General features: G+C 42.5%; 1 protein-coding gene and 1 long non-coding RNA gene across 3 annotated transcripts in view; one reads left to right on the top strand and one right to left on the bottom strand.

Moving 5' to 3' along the window:
• ADCY8 (adenylate cyclase 8) overlaps positions 1–2,859 on the top strand; it is a 122,164-nt gene extending 119,305 nt beyond the window's left edge. The window contains 2 exon segments of the mRNA XM_069005492.1: positions 762–876; positions 2,360–2,859. Coding sequence (XP_068861593.1) covers positions 762–876; positions 2,360–2,847 — 603 coding nt within the window. The 3' untranslated portion in view covers positions 2,848–2,859.
• Positions 2,860–2,925: 66 nt separating this feature from the next.
• On the bottom strand, positions 2,926–4,907 carry LOC138105473 (uncharacterized). Of its 2 annotated transcripts, XR_011148491.1 has the most exons (4): positions 4,701–4,907; positions 4,042–4,146; positions 3,241–3,365; positions 2,926–3,096 (listed from the first exon to the last, which is right to left on the bottom strand). It is a non-coding gene; the product is annotated as an uncharacterized lncRNA (long non-coding RNA). The 2 variants fall into 2 exon arrangements; XR_011148492.1 differs by lacking the exon at positions 4,042–4,146 and having other exon boundaries at positions 2,929–3,096.
• Positions 4,908–20,479: the final 15,572 nt, after the last annotated feature.

Below are 20,479 nucleotides of genomic sequence, written 5' to 3'. Positions count from 1 at the left end.
GGAGAAGATGTCATACAATCACTGGGCCAAAGTCACAGTTGTTCCTTACTCCACTACCTCTCTTTAGAGTCCCTGCCCCATCATCTGCTCTGTTGGTGTTCTGGGAAGAATAAAACCTACTACTGTCCCCATCTGTATATCAGCTGCTTTGTAGGAATGGAAATGGGAGGGAAGGAGCAGGGAGTGACTTGCCTGCCCTAAGCAAACGCAATTAATGAGCTACAGAAGAGCCTTCTCTCTCTCCCTTAACGAGTCCCAGATTGCCTGGCTTGCTCTGTTGCTCCTGTCATCATTACATCCCTAAGAGCACTTGAATTGGTGCTGTTCCTGGGTGACAGTTTCAGCACAGGAGAATTACACATCCTTCACCTCTTTCTCTTCTCTACTTCTTGCTTACGTGGGTCATCCCCTGTTCTCACTAGATTTTGACCCTTGCTTCTGAGCAATTTCAGTCCTCTCTATACTTTCTTTCTCAGCCTAAGACATGCTTCACATACCTTGTTAATTCTCACTATTGCCCATCAGATTGTTGACAGAAAGTTACTTTCTTTGGCACTTTACACTGAAGTGGTCTCTATCCAGTTATACAAGTGTAACATAATGGGAAGCATTACCATTAATAGCAATGTACCTCTCTTGCATGTAGAATGCTGAGGCTGTTATAGATTCCAAATTCAAATACTTGGCACTTGGTAGGGATGGGTGGTAGCTGGGCAAACGCAAAACTTTATTAACAGATTGGCGTATAACTTTTTCCTCAGCAATGTGAAGACAAATGGGGACATTTGTGTGCCCTGGCTGACTTCTCCATAGCTCTGAATGAAAGCATACAGGAGATCAACAAGCATTCATTCAACAACTTTGAACTCCGTATTGGTAAGCATGGTTCAAACGTGAGAGTTAAGATGGGTTTTTGTCTGCAAGGATCTGACTCCACTAAGTGCACTCTGGGAACATTGCAAGGACGTGCACAATTCAGGAATGTCCAAATACTGTATCCACTGTTTTCAAATTGACTTCGTCCCAGGCAAAGTCAGAAATATGATATACTCCATTTGAAGAATATAGGCCCTGATTTGAGGATTGCAGGAGTTCAAATTGTGAATGGGCAACATAATTCATTTACTGTCTTTAGCAAGTCTGGTACTAAGAACCCATATATATAACACAGAAAGTGAACAGGACAGCCTAGATCCAACCCCAAGACTGATACACACACAGTCTCTAATTAATCTCACTGTATAAGATTCTTCTTCAGTAAAAGGGCAAAAGCAGTTTCTCCTAAACCCTGTGAGTAATACTTCAGTTTTGCACAAAAATTGAGTTCCATCTGTGACCTGGCCAGGGCCGGCAGCCCTGAATTGCTGTGATGGGTAAGCTATTATTCTCGGTGGAATATCCTGCATCTCTGGTGGGATGGGACATGAAGAAATGGCCTGAATATATAGCACATAGCAGGAGTAAATTTGATGACTTCTCATGCTGACTGGATCACTGGCCAAAACAAACAAACAAACAAAAAAAAAACACCTGGAAGAGACATGTCTTTTATAGAAAACCCTGCCATAGAAAAGATGAAGTATATTCATCAGCATGAAAGGTCACAGCATCACTATCTGATCTGCACTTCCTAACAGTTTTGAAAGCAAAACACCTAGTTCCCAAGATTTCTCAGGGAACAGGAATCCACATTTAGTAAGTGTGGATCACATGCGAAGATTTCATAGATCATGAATGCAAGAGTATTTGATAATATTTCTATCACCATTTTAAAAAATCTTTAAAAAAGAAAAAAAAAAAAAAGCTAAAATCCTTTTCCAAAAGATATCTTACACTCTACCAAATGTATTCTTAAATCACTGTTATAGAAAAAAAAATAGCTATTGCTTTTCTTTTTATGCAACAATCTTACAAAATGCAGTCTTTCAATCACTTCACAGAGTGCTTTTCATATTTTCTCTTCATGGAACATAAGAATGCAATTTCTTGACTGTATAGCACTAAAAAGGTCGCCTTCAACAAGTGTAGTTCCAGAAATCTTTCCTACTAGCTGAGAATAAGTTTTCAGGAGCTTTGGCAATAGTATGCAGAATACAGATGACACATAAATATTGTGATTCCACTGACATGGATGTCCCATAATAAACACTGTTGATATCACTTTTCAAGTTTTCTAGCTTTTCCAGATTTTGTTTTTGCTTAATTTCTTTATATATGCACCTCTTTCTTAAGCTTAGAGATAAGTGTATCTGAACCAGGCTTCATCTGGTTCTTAAGAGCAAATATGGGTTTTAGTCATTATTGTATAACAGTTTAACTTCTTTTTTTTTCCTTTTTTTTCTTTTTTTTTTTTAATTAGGGATTAGCCATGGCTCAGTCGTAGCAGGAGTTATTGGTGCTAAGAAACCCCAGTACGACATCTGGGGCAAAACAGTGAATTTAGCAAGTCGAATGGACAGCACAGGTGTTAGTGACAGAATACAAGTGCCTGAAGAAACGTATCTGATCCTGAAGGACCGGGGATTTGCCTTCGACTACCGGGGAGAGATTTATGTCAAAGGTATCAGTGAACAGGAAGGAAAAATCAAAACGTATTTTCTTCTAGGAAGAGTTCAACCAAATCCTCTAATCTTACAACCAAGAAAACTGACTGGACAGTATTCATTAGCAGCTGTTGTATTAGGACTTGTACAGTCTCTTAACAGGCAAAAACAGAAACAAATTCTTAATGAGAACAATAACTCTGGAATCATAAAAGGACATTACAACCGGAGGACTTTGCTCACTCCCGGTGGATCTGAGGCAGCAGCCCAGGCAGAGGGGGCTGACAAAACTGAATTGCCATAATCAACATTGTTTGTGGGGTTGTTTTTTGTATTTCTTTTATATATAAAAATAAATATACAAATAAAAAGGGTTTAATTTTTTTTAGAAGGAATGTGTTTGGTTTTTTCTTTTATTGGTGTGATATTTTAATGAGATTCAAATTCCTATATTTTAACAAATGGTGCCAGCATCTCACCCCAACCAGCTGTGGTTAACCTCTGAATGTCCAGACACAGTAGGTATAGGCCACCACTCTGCTGTGTCATCTACCTGTAGAAAGGGGCAAGAATAAACCCCTGATTGGAGGGATTTAGAACATGAATTGTCTAGGGAGTTAATGATGGTGAAAGGAAGGAGTACTGTCCACATTTTTTCTGATGAAAGCAAAGCAGAAGGAAATTAAGTTCTTCTCACCTTTAATTGCCTTCAAGTAGATTTATACAATCTAAGGTAGTTGCCTTGTCCCCATAACCACAGGGAAAATCTAGACAAAACAGCCAAAAGGTTTTAAGGTGTGTAATCTGCCCAGATATGAGGATCTGAAAGACAGAAGAGATGAATCTTATCTTAAGCTCAGCGATTCCATTGAGTTCATTCTTAAATTAGACTAAGGTGTCCTCCTCACAGGTGGTGACTACACTGTAGATATACCGTGTGTTGGTGTCCACCTGACCTCTTGCACCCAAGGCAGGAGGTCAAGGCTCTCCTGTGGGCACAATGACATCAGAATTGTTTGGAGGGCTTAAACACACTGTGGTATCTTGACTGGCACAGGACACTTATGAACAGACCCTGACTTACATGTCTGGAGCCTACAGCTGAATCAACTGCACAGGCAAGGAACTAATCAAATTCTCTGGTGTTGTTTTCCAGAGCTTAGCTCTTAATCCTGTCACCAGTCTGAGCTGTCTCCAAAACAAGGAGTTTCTGAGGCTGTAAAATGAGTGCATGTTGGAGTATAGCAGGAGACAAAACTCACAGCTAAGCTCCCACTCAACTGCCCCAAGAGGGGCGGAAGCCAAGAGTAAGAATACCCTAAATTGTTTGTGTGCCAACACAGGCAGTCCTAGTGGGACGATACAACAGCACACCTCAGGGCTACAAGTCCTGCATCAAAAGGAGCTTAACTTTTTGGGGATTGGCTAATCAACTTCGCCTTGGAAAGAGTAAATATATAATCCAGGTTTGTATATGCACCGGTGCCATGATTCATACCAGGCTGTAAAGTGCACGAATGAACCTCTCATCAAGTCTGTTCTCAAAGGAGCTGGGTTTGTTTCAGTAAATATTATCTTTAAATCACAGATGGAAGAGCAGAACCTGTAATCACACAGCAATCCCCAGATGAACCACACTCAAACAGTACAGTGCAACATACAGATTCTTTGTAAATACAGACTGGCTTTTTGCAGGCTGTTGTTATCTGGCCCTTAATGTAAACTGGGGATTCTTAGGAGCACTGCCACTGGATTAGCCTCATTTTTAGAAGATGGCCAATTCGGCTAGGACCTCCTGACTAATACATTCTAGGAGACACTACTGTTTACTAACAAAATAGGTACCAAAACATGAAAGTGTTTAACTGTAATGAGATAAAAAATAATGCTTTTCATTGTAAAGTGACCCAATGAATGTGTTTTCAGGGCAATGTTTTATCAGTAAAGTGCCATACTCCAAAAAAACAAGTAAATTCTACAGAAAGTTGTATCACTGAATAGTGGGTCTGAACAGAGAAAGCAATGAGCAGTCTGAAGTGTTATACTCAGTGATGTTTCTGCCAGTAACTGAGCTCTCATTCCAAATGTATTAGTCCTTTTAGTCCTCACAAATATCACTTTTATGCCACGCATAGAAAGCCAAACCCATCAGCTCACCTAGGCAAGTGCTGATACTCTAGGAAATGAAGACATGGAAGTGATGACATCTGAAGCATCTAAATTAATTTCATGTTTACACTGATACTTCAGGCACTAAATAAGGAAGCTTAGGCTGGTTTAAACAGCTCATTAACTGCTGTCCTCTCCTTAACAGGCTCTTTTTCTGCTGGATGGGTTCACTTCTCCTGGTCCTCTAAATATTTGATTCTTGCTAATAGCCCAGCTGAACTGATTTTCTAATTCTCACCACCTCTTAAATGACAATTAGCAGTGGGTGGAAGGTGTTAACTGGATAACAGGATTGGAGACTGGAGCTATGAGGGCAACTTCACTGCTCCTTAGCACAGGCCTAAATCTCCTGCTTCTTATCATAGACCCGGATGGCTTTCTCTGTTACCTTCTCAAAATCCCCATTATCATAACTGCTTTCCCAAGAAAAATTGCTGGCTAGTGAAGCCTGAGACCGTGTTGACCAGATAAAGAGTTTGCTAAATCAGCTCATTGCCATGAGCAATTCTTTAGTGAGGAATTTCACCTGTTACTGAAGCAGGTAAATCCCTGCATGAGACTATTTTTCTACACTTGCTGGCTATTTGTCACCCCAGCAATTGCACTGTTTTTTACTTTTCCAGTGTGGTGACCTTATAGGTTCAGCAATGTTGTTTCTCGCTGTAGCATCTGTTTTCTGGCTGTATAAGCCATTATTTATGCTCTCAGTCTGCCAGTTGTACTCCACATCTTTATGGAACCATTAGAGTATTCAGCTTTTCCTCACAACCATCTTCAGGGTTTCTTGTTCACAAAGGATAGAATTGCTCGTACAAGAACCTATAAAGCCAAACACTTAGTAATTATCCCTTGAAACATTCATGCCTGGGCTAATAAAATCAAATTGCCTTAATAACATAATTCTTCAGCCAAAGCAGCTAGCAAATATTGAGAGCTTTCATAGATTTTCCCCATTAGAAGAAAGCCTTGGCAAAATTTGACTACACTCTTTGATGTCACCTTATTACTTTCTACAAATGTGCTCTACACAAACAGCAGCCACCTGCTTCCTCAGAAATTTGTACCTCAGTTTCTCCAACAAGCTCCACGTCATGAGCTCTTAAATTATTTCTAAACAAACAAGCTGAAACCCACAGCTTTCTTCTCTGAAAAGCAACACAATCAACTGCATCAAGGGCAGCTTATGCTTTGAAGTACTCAATCATTAAAGCAGATGGAATATTGACAATCTGGACAACAATTCTGTACCAAAATCATTACTCTGTAGTGCTCCAAGTGCATTTTTGCAACCATCATGCCTATATTCTAGCAAAAATATATACCTGTATCAAAAGTGTTTGAAGGGCAGTGAAGGGGTTTTTGTGCTGACTAATTTATGCCATTGACTAATTTTTATAATATCTATTCAGAAATTCACAATTAGGTACTGATACTAGTCAAGGTATCCACTCTTGGCTCACATTAAGACTCAAACCACTGAGTTCAACTCTACTACGAACAATGTGATTAGTGTGACATCATTTAGAACTGTGTGCTAACAAAAAAAGCTATTCAAAAAATACCTTTAAAAACAGGGAAAAAAATCACTCACTGTCCTCAGCTTTAATCCATTCCTGATTATTTCACAGTTGTTTTCACATTTTGAAAAGCACAGCAATTAAACAAAAAAAACCAACTCATCTAATCCTTTTCTCATTAGCAGAACTTCAGTTGCCTTTCCTAAGTGCACTGGTTGTCAAGGAGTTTATACAAACACCCAGCACAGCAAATGCCTGATAGCCAAGTGTCCTGGGGGTGCCCACCGTGGAGCAGCAAGGCAGGGAGCAGAGCCTGGCTCCACAGCTGACTTGACAAACAGGCAGCAAAATAATCAGAGGAGCAGGAAATAACCACATTAACCATCGTTGGTGGTACATGGTGAGCATTATAATTGCACAGTCAACTTATTAACCTCCCCATCAATCTTCTTCTGTGCAGTGACACAATTCAGGGTTTGTGGTTTCCCCAGCTCTGTGTTTTGCTGGAGGAGAGAAAAAAACATGACAGCAGAGCAGTTGGCAGATGGGAGGGAAGAGGTAAAAACTCAATATGCATGTCTCCAGGCACTTGAGGCTTACTGCAGTTTTTAAGGAATGCTCTTCCAGAAGAACAAAAAATTTTCATTATTTACATAACTTTAGTAGATAAGGCCCAAATTTTTTCTACAAATTTTCTTTTTTGCTGTCCATTTCCCCCTAAACTGTTATATATGTGATAGCTGTCAGAGTTACAGAGCCACCCAGAGACAGATTCATTCAGCTCTTTCATGTGAAAACAACAGCTATGTGCAGAGCTGGTTAAACAGCATCTCCTGTAAAAAGCAACCTCATGCTATTTCCCCCGACCCAGATCTCCCTCAGCTCAAGATGTTGTTTTTTTTCTGGTTGTGAAATACTTCCAGATCACAGAATCATGGGATATTATGTTAATATTGATATATTGAATATCTCTCTGATTCACATTCCATGTACCTTTTGAGGTTCCTGAAGTCACTGCTTTGCAATATTAATCTAAAATCTAAAAAAACAAACACCACTGTTGCCATATGGAGACAAAGAAGAAGAAATCTCAGCTGGTTTGCTGAAAATCTAAGGTTCTAAAACAAATTACATGTGTGAAATGATTTTTGATTGCAAAACCCACTCCCAGCAGCAGTGATATGGGTATGCCAAGGGATTTTATTACAGCTACAGGATATTAAATGTAATTTTAGTTATTTCATCAATTACTTAAAATAATAAAAAATACAACAACCTCTTCCTAGTCATCATTCCTCGCAAAGACTATTTTGTAACAATCTTTGCTACTCCAACAGGCCAAGAGGACCAGGGCAGTGACCATTCCCCCTGTACTCAGGACTGGTAAGCCCTCACTTCCAACTTTGTGTCCAGTTCTCAGTCTCTCACTACAAGAAAGACATTGAGGTGCTGGAGCATGTCCAGAGAAGGGCAATGGAGCTGGTGAAGGGTCTGGGGCACCAGTCTGGTGAGGAGCAGCTGGGGGAGCTGGGGGTGTTCAGCCTGGAGAAAAGGAGGCTCAGGGGGAACTTACCACTCTCTACAACTCCTGAGAGGAGGCTGTAGCCAGGTGGGGGTCAGTCTCTTCTCCCAGCTATCAACTGGCAGGACAAGAGGAAATGGCCTCAACTTGCTCCAGGAGAGGTTAAGATTAGATATTGGGAAAAAATTTCTTCACCTAAAGCATTGTCAGGCATTGAAAAAAGCTGTCTGGGGAAGTGGTGGAGTCACTATCTCTGGGGGTATTTAAAAGATGTGTAGACATGGAACTTAGGGTATTGTTTAATGGTGGAGTTGGCAGTGGTGGATTAGTGGTTGGACTTGTTGAACTTAGAGGTCTTTTCCAACCTAAATGATTCTATGATCTTGTGATCCTGAAGACTGTCAAAAATATGTTCATAAAAATTCTGTTGTAGGTCAGTGCCAGAACTAAGTCAAGATTAGAGCTTATGGAAATGAAGGCTTTACTGGAGGTAATTGATTTCATTCCAATGTATGAATACTTTCATGTGCCAAAACTAGTAATTTCTTGAGACCTCTTTAATTTAGCGAAGAAAAGCAAAACAAAAGTTATGATGGGAAGCTAAACAAGATCAAATTGGAAATAAAGCACATACATCTGACAGCAAACATGCCTAAGCACTGGAACAGGACACAATGAAAAACAATGGATCTGTTATCTCCTGACGAGTTCAAAACAAGATTATGGAGACCTTTGTGGAAATTATGCTTTATTCAAATACAAGTGCCTGAGTCCACTGATGGGGAACAATGTGTTTTCTACAATCTGTGAAATCCCAACAGACAGGCTGGATATTTCAGGCTTTCTTTTTTCTATATCCATAACTTTGGCATTATCTCTTCACCACTGAGATAAACAACCGAAAGAGAAAAAGGCTAAATCTTCAGTCCTGAGGATGTTTCACAGCTCCTGCTAGCACTGAAGATGAAGTACTGACTGAAGATGAGGAAGGCAAACCTTTTCAATTTCATGCATTGATTCAGAGCCTGGAAAAAACATAATTTGTTATATGTCTCCTTTTGTGAATGCACTGGAGACGTTGCAAACCAGTGGCTCAGCTCACTGGCAGACACTCCACCAAGCTATTTAGCTTCCCAATCACTTATGTAACTGCTTCATTGATTTTACTAAAGAACTCTGTAGTCAAGCATCAAGAAAGAAACTGAATTACTCCCACAATTGCATTCCACCATTCCAGCCCCCCACTGCTCACTCTGCCATTTTTCCTTCCTTACCCCAGTGCTCAGAGCAATCACTCCCCATTGCAGTTGTTCTAAGAAAGGCTGTAAGACCCACTGGGGAAGAGCATTTGTTTCCTAAAAAGAGTTTCTTCACACAGTGTTCAGTGAGATGTCAGGAAGTCCTTGTGGTAGTTGAGTTGTATGACCTTGTCTAACTGAAGGTGTTCATACTTTCCCTTATAACTAGAAACATGGCCTTGACTTAAACAAATGAAGGGTTTTCCAACAGAGCAGTTTTTTATAATTGTCTTCCTGTCATTTTGGTATAAACATATGATGCTACAAATGTAAGACACCCAGCCTGACAGGGCTTCTGGAGGCTTTTATTCCACATCCAGAAAAGCCTCTTATGAATAGAAAACACAGGATGCACTAAAAGAAGAAGGAAGTGAAAAGCTTCCTCTGAACTTGTGTGGAGGGAAGAAAAAGAGGCACATTAAATGCTCAGAAAATACCTTCCAAATACCCAATTACCTATTTCCAACCTGCAATTCACAGTGTATTTCTCAAACTTCTCACAAAGGCTGACAAGAAGAATTTTTCCTTTTCCCACTCCAAAATGCACTAATTCTGACACCAAGATGAGAATAACTCCTAATATTTCACTTGGATTAGCAGTTCCCACCAAGTGACAGAGGTGAGAGATTTGTACTGGAAAGTCACAATGGAGAGGCAGAATAAAAGTCTCTGCTGCTCTGAATTATTAATAGTGCGTCAGCTCAGAGCACAGCCCAGTCACACTGTTCTCTTGCTGGGGGCCTCAGGACAAGGGAGCACAGTTTCCAGTGTACTTCAAGCCTTTTAATGCTGCTTTGAGCCTACACAGCTATTTCACACCAGGGACAGTGTCAGGGCAGGGCAGACTTAAAGACTCAGGGGCATGAAACGAGGATTTCACATGGGTTATTTTGGGAAGACATTTTCAATTGCATCTAAGTGAAGGGAGAACAGTTTAGTGCCCTTGAGCCCCTTAGATGTTGCTAAAAAATAGTAAATTTTTTAATCATATAGGCAAACAATTGCATTTGAAATGCTATGCACCATGATTCCTTTCTATTGATGGTCTTTATGCAGCTTATCCCACAGGTTCAGATGTTCGGCCTTTTCCTAATACATCTTACACCATCTTAAATGGCGTTTTTGAGGCAGAGAAGCAGCTTCCTCAAGATGACAGGATGCCTGTCATAGGTGTCCTGAAACCCTTATGACTCATGGGAAATGCCAGCAAGCACAACTCAGGGGTTTGTCAGTCATGTTTTTGCTGTGTCCACATAAATGTTCTGAAATATAATAACTTTACTTTTTAAAAAGCTTGAAGTTTAAGCTACAGCATGCTAGAGTAAGTTGTCTCCATTGTGCCCTTCTTTGGTTGCTCTTGAACTATGTAAAAAAGTTCTTCAGAAACATCTTTATTTACAAATTCTCCTACCTCCTCTGTCTTTGATAAGTGAAAAGATTCAAGGTGTGATGGCTTGCATGGGAATCATGAATATGTTTTTTAAGATTAATTTACCTAGAAAACATAAGATTGCATTTCTGCTGCAGAAGCTCACTTTTTATTCCTTTGCAGAAACACTTAAAACCTGAAACAAATATAAATGGCACAGCAATTCCTTTTTGCACCTGCAGGCAGGATGAAATTATTGGCAAGAGGGATGGAAAAATGAAGCAGACACAGCTGACCAAGTTACTAATTTTGATTCCCATAGCAGCAAGTAACCAGGCTCTGGATAAATCCAGCCAAAAGCTGCTTTTGTAGGTACCCTCTTCACAATGGCACACAAGGAAATGCAGAGATCATGTATTCAGAGCTGTAGGCATTGCCTGTGGGCACAGTCCTTCTGTGCATTATGCATCTGTTTTTATTGTCTTATACTGAAAATATCTAGGGCTGGGTAATCTAAATCAATTCGTTTTATTACCCAACCAAAAATTATCATTTATTTCTGACCTCACTTGATTTTAATCTATGACGTGGACCCTGTCAGTCTACCAAGTCCTGCAATTTCCCTCCCAACCCGGAGACAGCTAATACTTTCCTCAGGAGTACATATATTGCATTTCTTCAAGCATTCATGGAAACCTAACTCCTTCCAGCTGTGTCTGAAGACCCCTTAATCACTTCAGGTCTCCAGTCTCCTGATGCAAATCTTAGCCACAGACATGTGGACTGGGGGAATGAATGAGCCCAAAGTTTTATTGGAACACCAACCAGCTCAACTAAGACCTTTCTTCCCAAGACAAACAGCATAAAGTGGCTACTGGTATCTCAGACACTCCTGTGAATTCTCCTCCTAATGTGATCTTTGCTGTTGACTTTCCCTCATTACCATCATCCTGCCAGTATTGACAGGCCACTCCAGGGACTAATCTTGGCATTCTTTATGTTGAATCTTGTACTGTTGCTGGACTGTATCCCTCCAGTGTGATGTTCATTCTCTGGTTACCAAAGCACATTAGGGACTGTGAGCTCTATTTCCAGAGCTGTCAGATCATAACAGGTACCTTCCCTGACCTATGCTATAGCACTTGCCTGCATGATATCAAGTTTGGTGCTGAAACACTAATATGCACACTTTTATGAAGTTATTTTAGCAGATGAATCTTCCCATGCTTGGCATTACCTGAACCCTTGTTAGAGTTAGGTGCAAATTCTTCCATTGCTTTTGGTAAGACAGCTGGTACCATGAGAAGCAGCTGAGCTCACTTGATCTGTTCAGCATGGTTAAGAGGAGACTGAAGGGAGACCTCACTGTGGTCTTCAACACGCTCAGAAGGGGAAGAGGAGGGGTAGGCATTGAACTCTTCTCTCTGGTGCCCAGAGACCTGACCCAAGGGAATGGCCTGGAGTTGTGTCAGGGGATGCTTAGGCTGGATATCAGGAAAATTTCTTCACCCCTAGGGTGGTTGGGCACTGGAACAGGCTGCCAGGGAAGTGGTCACAGCATCAAGCCTGACAGACTTCAAGAAGGGTTTGGACAATGCTCTCAGGCACATGGTGGGTTTCTTGGGGTGTCCTGCTGAGGGCCAGGAGTTTGACTTGATGATCCTGATGGGTCCCTTCCAACTCAGCATATTCTATAATTCTAGGATGAAAATGATGGAAAGAATCACAGGTACAGAAATAGAAACTATGCAAAACTGCATGCAGAATATACCCATGGGCAAACACAGGCTCACACCTGCTTATCTGAAACAAGCAGCCATGAAACCAAGGTGCTCTTATGTCTCACTTCATTTATAACTCAATAAATACCAAAATCTGTAACATGTTGAGGATCGTGGGGGTAAAAAGAAACAATATAAGCTCTGTTTGGAGGTAGAGTGCTTGAAAAATTCAGAGGAATTCAGTAGGATTGCCTTAAAAAGTGGTTCTGGAAAACAATCACATCTGCTGACTGCTGCAGTCTAATTCATGTACAAATCTGTCATGCTGCACGCAGAGGAAAGCCATAAGCATTAGAAATCATTCCAGTATTTTCTGAGGGATCCATCTACTGTGTAATCATTGTTTAGGTAGCTATGAACAACTTTCTCTCTTTCTTGCTTTCCTGTGACACCCTTAAATAGTACTCAGTCTTTTACCAGCACAGAATGCTAATGTGCAGAAAGATCTGCTGTTTTCATTCCTCTACAGTGCATAATTTTTAAAAAGAACTCTCAACTCATGTGGACCTCTAATAAACAACTATCAGATGCTCTGCTCATGCTCATTACCTTCTGCCTTGAACAAAGAATGCAGATATGTTCAAAAATATAATGTTATTGTATTTACAGCTGAGCCAAAAATTTAGAATGCAAATTAAAGTGCATGGAAATCATCTGTCTTTACTCAAAGATCACATTAGTTTCCCAAAAGGACATACAACATCAGCTGTAAGGCCCAAACTAACCTTGAGGTTTGACAGTAAGGTTGGACAAGATGATTTTTATGGGTCCCTTCCAACCCAAACCAATCTATGACTCAATGCACTGAATGAGATAGAAATTGAAATGAGAAGGAGGGTGGCAGAAAACAGATAAACCTTTCTAACCTAATTTCTTCTGGCAATCCCCAGTATTTCCTGTGTTTCCCTTCAGCCCAGATCAAAGATTTTTTTATTATCATTGTGCTATACAGCAGTCAGATGTGCTAGGAATGCCTAAATGGAAGTAACACTGAGAATAACACCCATGACACCTGGTTGATCTCAGTAAGCCCTGGACCTTATAGCACTATAGCTATCCAGTGTGTATATCCGTGTCAACGTCACACAAAATGCTGCAGTAGTCAACAGCCCCATGTGCCAGCTGCACAAATCATTGCTCCCTACAATGCTTAAAACTCCTTTCATGACATATTGCAGTCCACAAAGTGCGGCGACCTGTTAATCCATTGCTTTACCTATTTCACATGTTCTCCCTGATCTCTGCCCAATCCCTGGCCACTCCCTCAGTTTCTCCCTATTTGCTCCTGTACCCCAACCCCGCCCAGGGACCGCCCCATGGCCCCTGACAAAACTACCCCGCACCCAGACCACGTTGTTTCTCTGCCTCTGAGCACTGCGGGGATGAGATGTGATTAAAGCCATCTCAGAGACCCTTCTCTGCCTTCTTTACCACCACTGTGTTGTAACGCTGCTGGCTGCCAGAGCCAGATCACAGGGCTGTCCAAAATGGAATCTGGGATGTGATTAATGGCATGGCCCTAGGAAACCCCCACTGTGCTCACAGGGAGCAGCAGCCTGGTAGGCAGAGTCCACTGGTTACAACAACAAGGTTCTGGGACTTTGTCGGGGTCCCTTCCCCCCTGCCATGTGGCCCTGGGAGAGGGGCCCTGGGGAGGAGACACGGGGCTTCCCTGCCCCTGGTCAGCCTCGTTCCCCATTGGTTGGTTTGTGTTCCCCTGCACAGGCAAGGACCCTCGGGTCCCGTGATTGAGCAGTTCCTCGGCAGATCCCGGCCATGCGGCTGGAGAAATAAACATCTCTGAAACATCTGTCAAGAATCGGTCCATAGATATTTCTTTTCTACAGGCCTCCTTGTTTGATACGCATGTTGCAGAATCCCCACTGTAACAAATGGTGGTAATGCCAGCAAGACACCCATCCCTAAGGACAGAAAATTCGTGAGTAAAAACCACTCTAGATCTCTCTCTTCTCACCTTGGTTTGGATATTTTCTCTGGACTATGGAGGAATCGTGGGAAATGTGGCTCTCTGAGCCACAGAAAGAAATGTATCTAGAAGTTAAAAGAATCCTTGAACAACAAAACAAGAAAGTATTGGAACCGGGAGATCTAGAACATTTTTTTAACTGGCTTTTCAAAAATTTATATTTCTCGAGACTTACTTTTTGATATTGAACCTCCTGGAACTAGTCATGGGTGTTTTTGGTTCGAGATCTTGTGTGAGATGAAGGATCAAACAGAACATGCACTAGTGATAGAATGTCTCTGTGGATCCCTTGTAATCAGCGAAGCTCTTGAGGAGCATTTGTATGGTCCCATTACCCCTAGAGCAGAGGATGGCCGTAATCCCATGGCCGAGACCGCGCGGCCGCCATCCCAGGGGCGCATGACTGCAGCCGTGCCAGCGGAGGTGCCTGTGCTGGATGCGCCCAATGCCCTTGGGAGTGTGTGCCTTATCACGGACCCCATCCCTGTCTCGGGGTCCCCTGCCGCTCAACTGCGAGTGAGGGAGCGACGCCGCGGGCACTGCAGGCCATGTGCAGCAAAGAGGCGGCCCCCACGAGCAGCCAGGAACCGGGGCTCGGCATGGAAGCCCGCTCTGAGCACACAGCTTGGAGAGCCCTGCGGAGGGAGAAGCGGCAGCTTCCACAGCGACACGCGAAGCCGCGCAGTGCAGCGCCGAGCCGTAACGAGGCCGCTCTCAAAGCAGCGTGGAGTTGGCAGAGCAGAACCGCTCACAGGGCATGGGGCTGGCAGCGATGGCAGCGCGGGGCTGCGCAGAGCCCAGACACGCGCCGGAGCAGCGCCGCTCAGAGAGTGCGGAGCAGCTGCAATGCGGGGGCCCGCATTGGAGACATTGCAGTTGGCGAGGCAGCAGCCACGCGGGACCAGCAGCCACGACAAACACGCAAGCACATGATAGGAGAAGTTGTAGCAACGAAAATCACAGGAGCTGTGAAATGGTACAATGTCAAAAACAACAATGGATTTATAACACGAGATGATACAGGGGAAGATTTATTCATCCATAGAACTGCCATTAAAAGGAATAACCCTAAAAATTACCTGAAAATTGTAGGAGATGGGGAAGTTGTACAATTTGATATAGTGCTAGGAAAGAAGGGTTTACAACCAGCAAATGTTACTGGGCCTGGAGGTATTCCGGCCAAAGGCAGCCGTTATGCACAAAATTATAAACAATATCCATCCCTGCAACTTCCCTACCCACAACCTACTTTCCCCTTTTACCCTATACCCAGTATGAACCCCTTCCTAAGTTTACCCTATCCCCAGTTTATTCCTAATCCGTTTTTCACCCCATGGCTTCCCTATACAATTCCCTTTCCCTACAACTCCTCTCCGATGCTGAGGGGGAGATGAAAAGGGGGAGGGAAGAAAATAAACCCTCTCCTGCCTCAGTTTTCCCATAAAGCATGCCCGGAGAGTCCTGTCTCCCTTCTGTCAGCCTTAAGATGTTCCAGAGAATCTGTTTGGACATTTGAAGACTCAGGAGGGTGGTTTGTTTTGTTTTGAAACTGTCCTTGTTGTTTTCAATGTTAAGTTTTAAATCTCTTTTGTTAAAAATAAATGGGTGGAATGTCAGGGTCCCTTCCCCCCTGCCATGTGGCCCTGGGAGAGGGGCCCTGGGGGGGAGGCACACGGTTTCCCTGCCCCTGGTCAGCCTCGTTCCCCATTGGTTGGTTTGTGTTCCCCTGCACGGGCAAGGACCCTCGGGTCCTGTGATTGAGCAGCTCCTCGGCAGATCCCGGCCATGCGGCTGGAGAAATAAACATCTCTGAAACATCTACCAAGAATCTGTCCATACATATTTCTTTTCCACAGGCCTCCTTGTTTGATACGCATGTTGCAGAATCTGCACTGTAACAGGACTTTTGTTGTCTGTGATCAGGAGAACATAGCCTGAGACCCAGCCCAGAAAATTCTGAAAATTCTACCCTATGCCTTATATTCCCCAAAACATTATCCTTCATGAGAAGAATACAAGGAAATGCCTCATTCATGCTACTCTTACTTTTGTATTACATCAGATGCTCCTTGATTTTTAATGCTCTCTAGGCAAAATTGGAACCCCACTCCACACTGTGTAAAAGGAGTTTCTTATCTCTTCAGTGCCCCTGAAAATGTTATCAGATGCAGGTCTAGGTGCAGTTACACTGTGGATGAGGGGAATAATTCAGCAGTGCTTTTGCACTACTACAGACTCATGTGGGGTGCTGGTGCATGAGAAGGCATCACTGAAGGAAGGGGAGCCTTCTTGGTTCTCCTCAACTCATCACTGCTCGAGCATCGTGGGACTACACAAGGCTTCCTGAGTGGTCTCAGGTTGCATTAATCACTTATTAACTGCTTTTGTAAGTGTGTCTATAATGGCAGCCTTGAAGAGTTTGTTACGAAAGAAACAAATGGGCTGAATATGGCAGGAAGTGAAGAGCTCTGAGCACCAAAGGGATTTGTGTGATGCTTCTTGGCTTGTTTGTATCAGAGTCAAAATTGCATTTCAGGTTGTTGATCCTAACACAGATCTAAAGGACAGGGTTGTTTCACTTCAGACAACACAAAGGTTTTAAGGCTGCTGTTTTGAACTGACCATACACATCTATCAAACTTTTTTTTCTCACCACAAACAAACCCTTATAGAAGAGTTCCTGTCTGAGGAGTTTAATCTTCTTAGCGCCTCAAAAGAGACTCATGGATTTTTGTCTGTTTTCTGTCACTGTTAGAGGATTTGATTGATTCTTTCATTATTCTTCCAACTCAGAATAACGGAGAGTGGCATTCTACTTGGAGAGATGCACATTGGCTTAAAAAAACACTCCCAGTTCATCCATCTGCTAGAACTCTGGAGGGCTGAATGGTACTTACGGTATTAGATATTCAGTCTAACACAAAAAAGATTTAATTTTCCCTTGCTTTAAAGTGTTACACTGTGTTCATAGTTGCATCCCACATGGGATTCATTCTTGGTCTTAACCAGGGCTGGGCCTGAGCTTTCCTGCCCTGGAATAGATCTAGGGTTGATTTTTGCAGCCCTGAAGGGACAGGACCATGCCCCTCACCCTAAAAAGCCATAGCAGAAGCATGACCCAAAGACCACAAAGAGACGTGGTGCCCTGGTGTCAGGCAGATGTGCTGAGGAAGCTTCCACAGCTGCAGGCAGGTCCCAGACAAGACCAGCCTGCTGCTCATAGAGATGCAAGAAGTGAGATGCTCTGCACAAAGTGGGATGCTCTGCAGTGAATGTTGGACTGCATCAGTCTATGAGCAGCAGCAGACAGGGCACACTAGTCAGTTATCACTTTTAGTTTGAGTGCTTAGTTAGCACTTTTAGTTTGAATCTGAAGATGACACCTTCACTAGGAAAAAGGAAATAGGTCACTTTGCAGAAAAAAATAAAAGGTTGGGACAGAGGCACACAGGGGTAACAACCTTTTTTAGAGCAACCTTCCAGGCAGCCAAGGTTGTCTCAGTTAAGACAGCAGCTCTGTATGGCTACATCCACCTCAGATGGCAGTGGGGACAGTCCACTTCTCCATCTGAGCAGCAGGTTGGAGCATGTTGGTGCTTCCCTTGGGGCAGATGCTCAGGGTTTGTTTTCTGGCAATCAGGCTCATGGTGGAGGGATGACCAGGTCTTGCACCCAGACCTAGTAGCCTTGGGACATCTTTAAAAGGGGATAGTTTCTCTCCATCCTCAGCCTCAGCTAAACTGCAACAGTTTTGGCTGCGCTTGCGGCTTGCTGCAATTCACCTCTCATTCTACTGCATTCACTGGAAGACACCAGCATGGAGTGAGAACCTGCTTGGAATGAACAAACCTGTTCCTGTGTCTCTGTCCCTCTCACTTGTGTTCTAGTGTCACCCAGAGCACACTTTCTGTTAGGTACAATATGGCAGCAGTGGTAGCAGAAAACACCACAACCCTGAGGCTACAAAACGATGAGATTTGGGTCCACATCCAAGCTCTAATACATCCCTTGGAAAGATGCCTTCACTTTCCTATGCTAATTTTTGTTGGTTTTTTTTTTTCTTTTTTTGGGTTTTTTCCCTCTGCTTTCTGTTTGTCATTTATTTAGAAGCTGAAACATTTAAAATCGGGAAAAATCTCCTGTCTATTTTAAAGGTAATTAACATGCTGGTGCCCTGGTTGCTTGCAAGGACTGCAGAACACATGAATGAAAATGCAGCTTGCTGCACAGAACCACTTTGATTAAACCTCTATTTGCATTCAGCACAGGCACTGTGGCTCTCAGACACTCCCCCAGCAACTCGAACCAGCTATAACACCCTGACTCCTGCTTGAATAGCTCTGGGTAAAGCTGCCAAAAACCACACCCCAAACCCCCACCCCCACACACCCAGTCAGAATTCCTTTATTACTTAGGTTGGATTTTGGGATAAAATATCCCAGAGTGAGATAGTTTCGTTGCCACAAGGAGGTTCTTCAAGTGTAGCCATTCTCGTTTGTGTCAGCGCTTCCGCAGGCAAAGTGTAGTTTAGAAAGGGAAGGAGGGATTTGAGGTAAAACACTTAAATTCTGAGCTAATAGAGCAATAAACACTAGAGATGAGGATGCTGAAGCCCAGGAGACCTTGCTCAGCTGCTGTCCTGTTATCACATGACCGGGGAGCATATTTGAAGGTAATAGCAAATAATTCATCAAGCTAGCAATAGGTTGGGAAGCTTGGAGAGCTTTTGAAAAAAAAAAAAAATCTCTTTCTCTCACCAGGTGGCTTTTTACAAGCTCGCCTAGTTCCCACAGAATGGTATTTTCAGAATCTCATTAAACACAGTAGGAAACTTAAATGCTTAAACGTCCTTGAATGTTTTTGTCTTGGGTTTTGGCAACTATTTTCCTTTGCTGCCCTCTTGTGGGAGAAGAGCAAATACACGCCCATTCAGATCAGAAATAAAAGTCTTCATTCACCAAAATATATCCTGACCTAAATTCACCTACACTGGAGATAGATCTGTGAAAGAGCCTTTTTTATTTCATGAAGTTTCTTCACGGGAGGAGGTTTTCTGTTAGTGCCAGTCTCTGTATGGTAAAACAGCTCAATGTCAAATATCTGTGTGGAAAAACAGCATCATCCAGGACAGGTGAAACCAGCATGAAACAATCTTTCCTTTAATAAAGTGGGGTAAAATATACATATATGCATATATAAAGTATATATCTATATGTACTGTATACACAGATATCTATAAATCTACATTTAAGCACAAGTACATTTAAGCACAGGCTAGATGGAGAATGGATCAAGATTAGAATGGGAGAGGTCACTTTGTAGACAAAAAGCTTGTTATGACTCAGCAATGTGCACTTGCAGTCCAAAAATCCAAATGTGTCTTGGGCATCAAAATAAAAATGTGGAGCAGATTGTGTGAGGTGATTCTGCCCCTCCACCCTGCTGTGGTGAGACCCCACCCCGAGTGCTGCATCCAGCTCTGGGGTCCCCAGCACAGGAAGGACATGGACCGGTGGGAACAAGTCCAGAGGAGACCCATGAAGCTGATCACAGGGCAGGAGCACCCCTCCCATGAGAGGAGTTTAGCCTGGAGAAGAGAAGGCTCCAGGGAAAACTTATAGCACCTTCCAGTACCTAGAAGGGTCTATAAGAGAGCTGGACTTTTGACCTCAGTTCTGAAGTTCTCAGTAGCACTTGCAGTCTGCATTCATCTCACATTACAGATAACTTTCACCTTTGCAAGTACATTTTTATCCAAGATTTTCCAAAAAGAGGTCTATTCTTCAGGGTAATTTAATTCAGATTTAACTCTAAAATGAAGCTGAAGAAAGGTCATTTGGAAGTTTGTATGTTTCTAAAACTGCTTGAGCTGATGAATGATGATTATGCAAGACCTTGTTTATAATCAGGTATTTTTTTTATTTGCACAGATATGATTATGACAATAAAAAGTCCACTTCTTTATGCAGACAGTGTTTTTATACAAAATAAGGAAGAATAGAAAATACTCAAAAAACCCCCAGAATAATCATACATTAGATGCTGCAAGGATTGGTCAAGTCCATAGGAATGACAAAACTCACAGGCAATTTAAGGATGTCTTGTCCCTGTGGCATCATGAACACAGAGTGTAACTTCATGGTGGTAAATCACAGCAATTTACCTGAGTATTTTATAGCCATAGTAGGTTCCCTTTCACAAAACCAGTTTATTAACATCTTTAGTTTCTGACTAATGGTGCCACGTGATGTTTATTTGTGAATGGCCAAATGTTATTATCCAATACAGGGTGG

This window comes from Aphelocoma coerulescens, chromosome 2 (genome assembly GCF_041296385.1).
Source record: "Aphelocoma coerulescens isolate FSJ_1873_10779 chromosome 2, UR_Acoe_1.0, whole genome shotgun sequence".
Lineage (NCBI taxonomy): Eukaryota > Metazoa > Chordata > Aves > Passeriformes > Corvidae > Aphelocoma > Aphelocoma coerulescens.
Note: the sequence above shows the minus strand (reverse complement) of the source record. Positions and strands in the feature narration are given on the sequence as shown.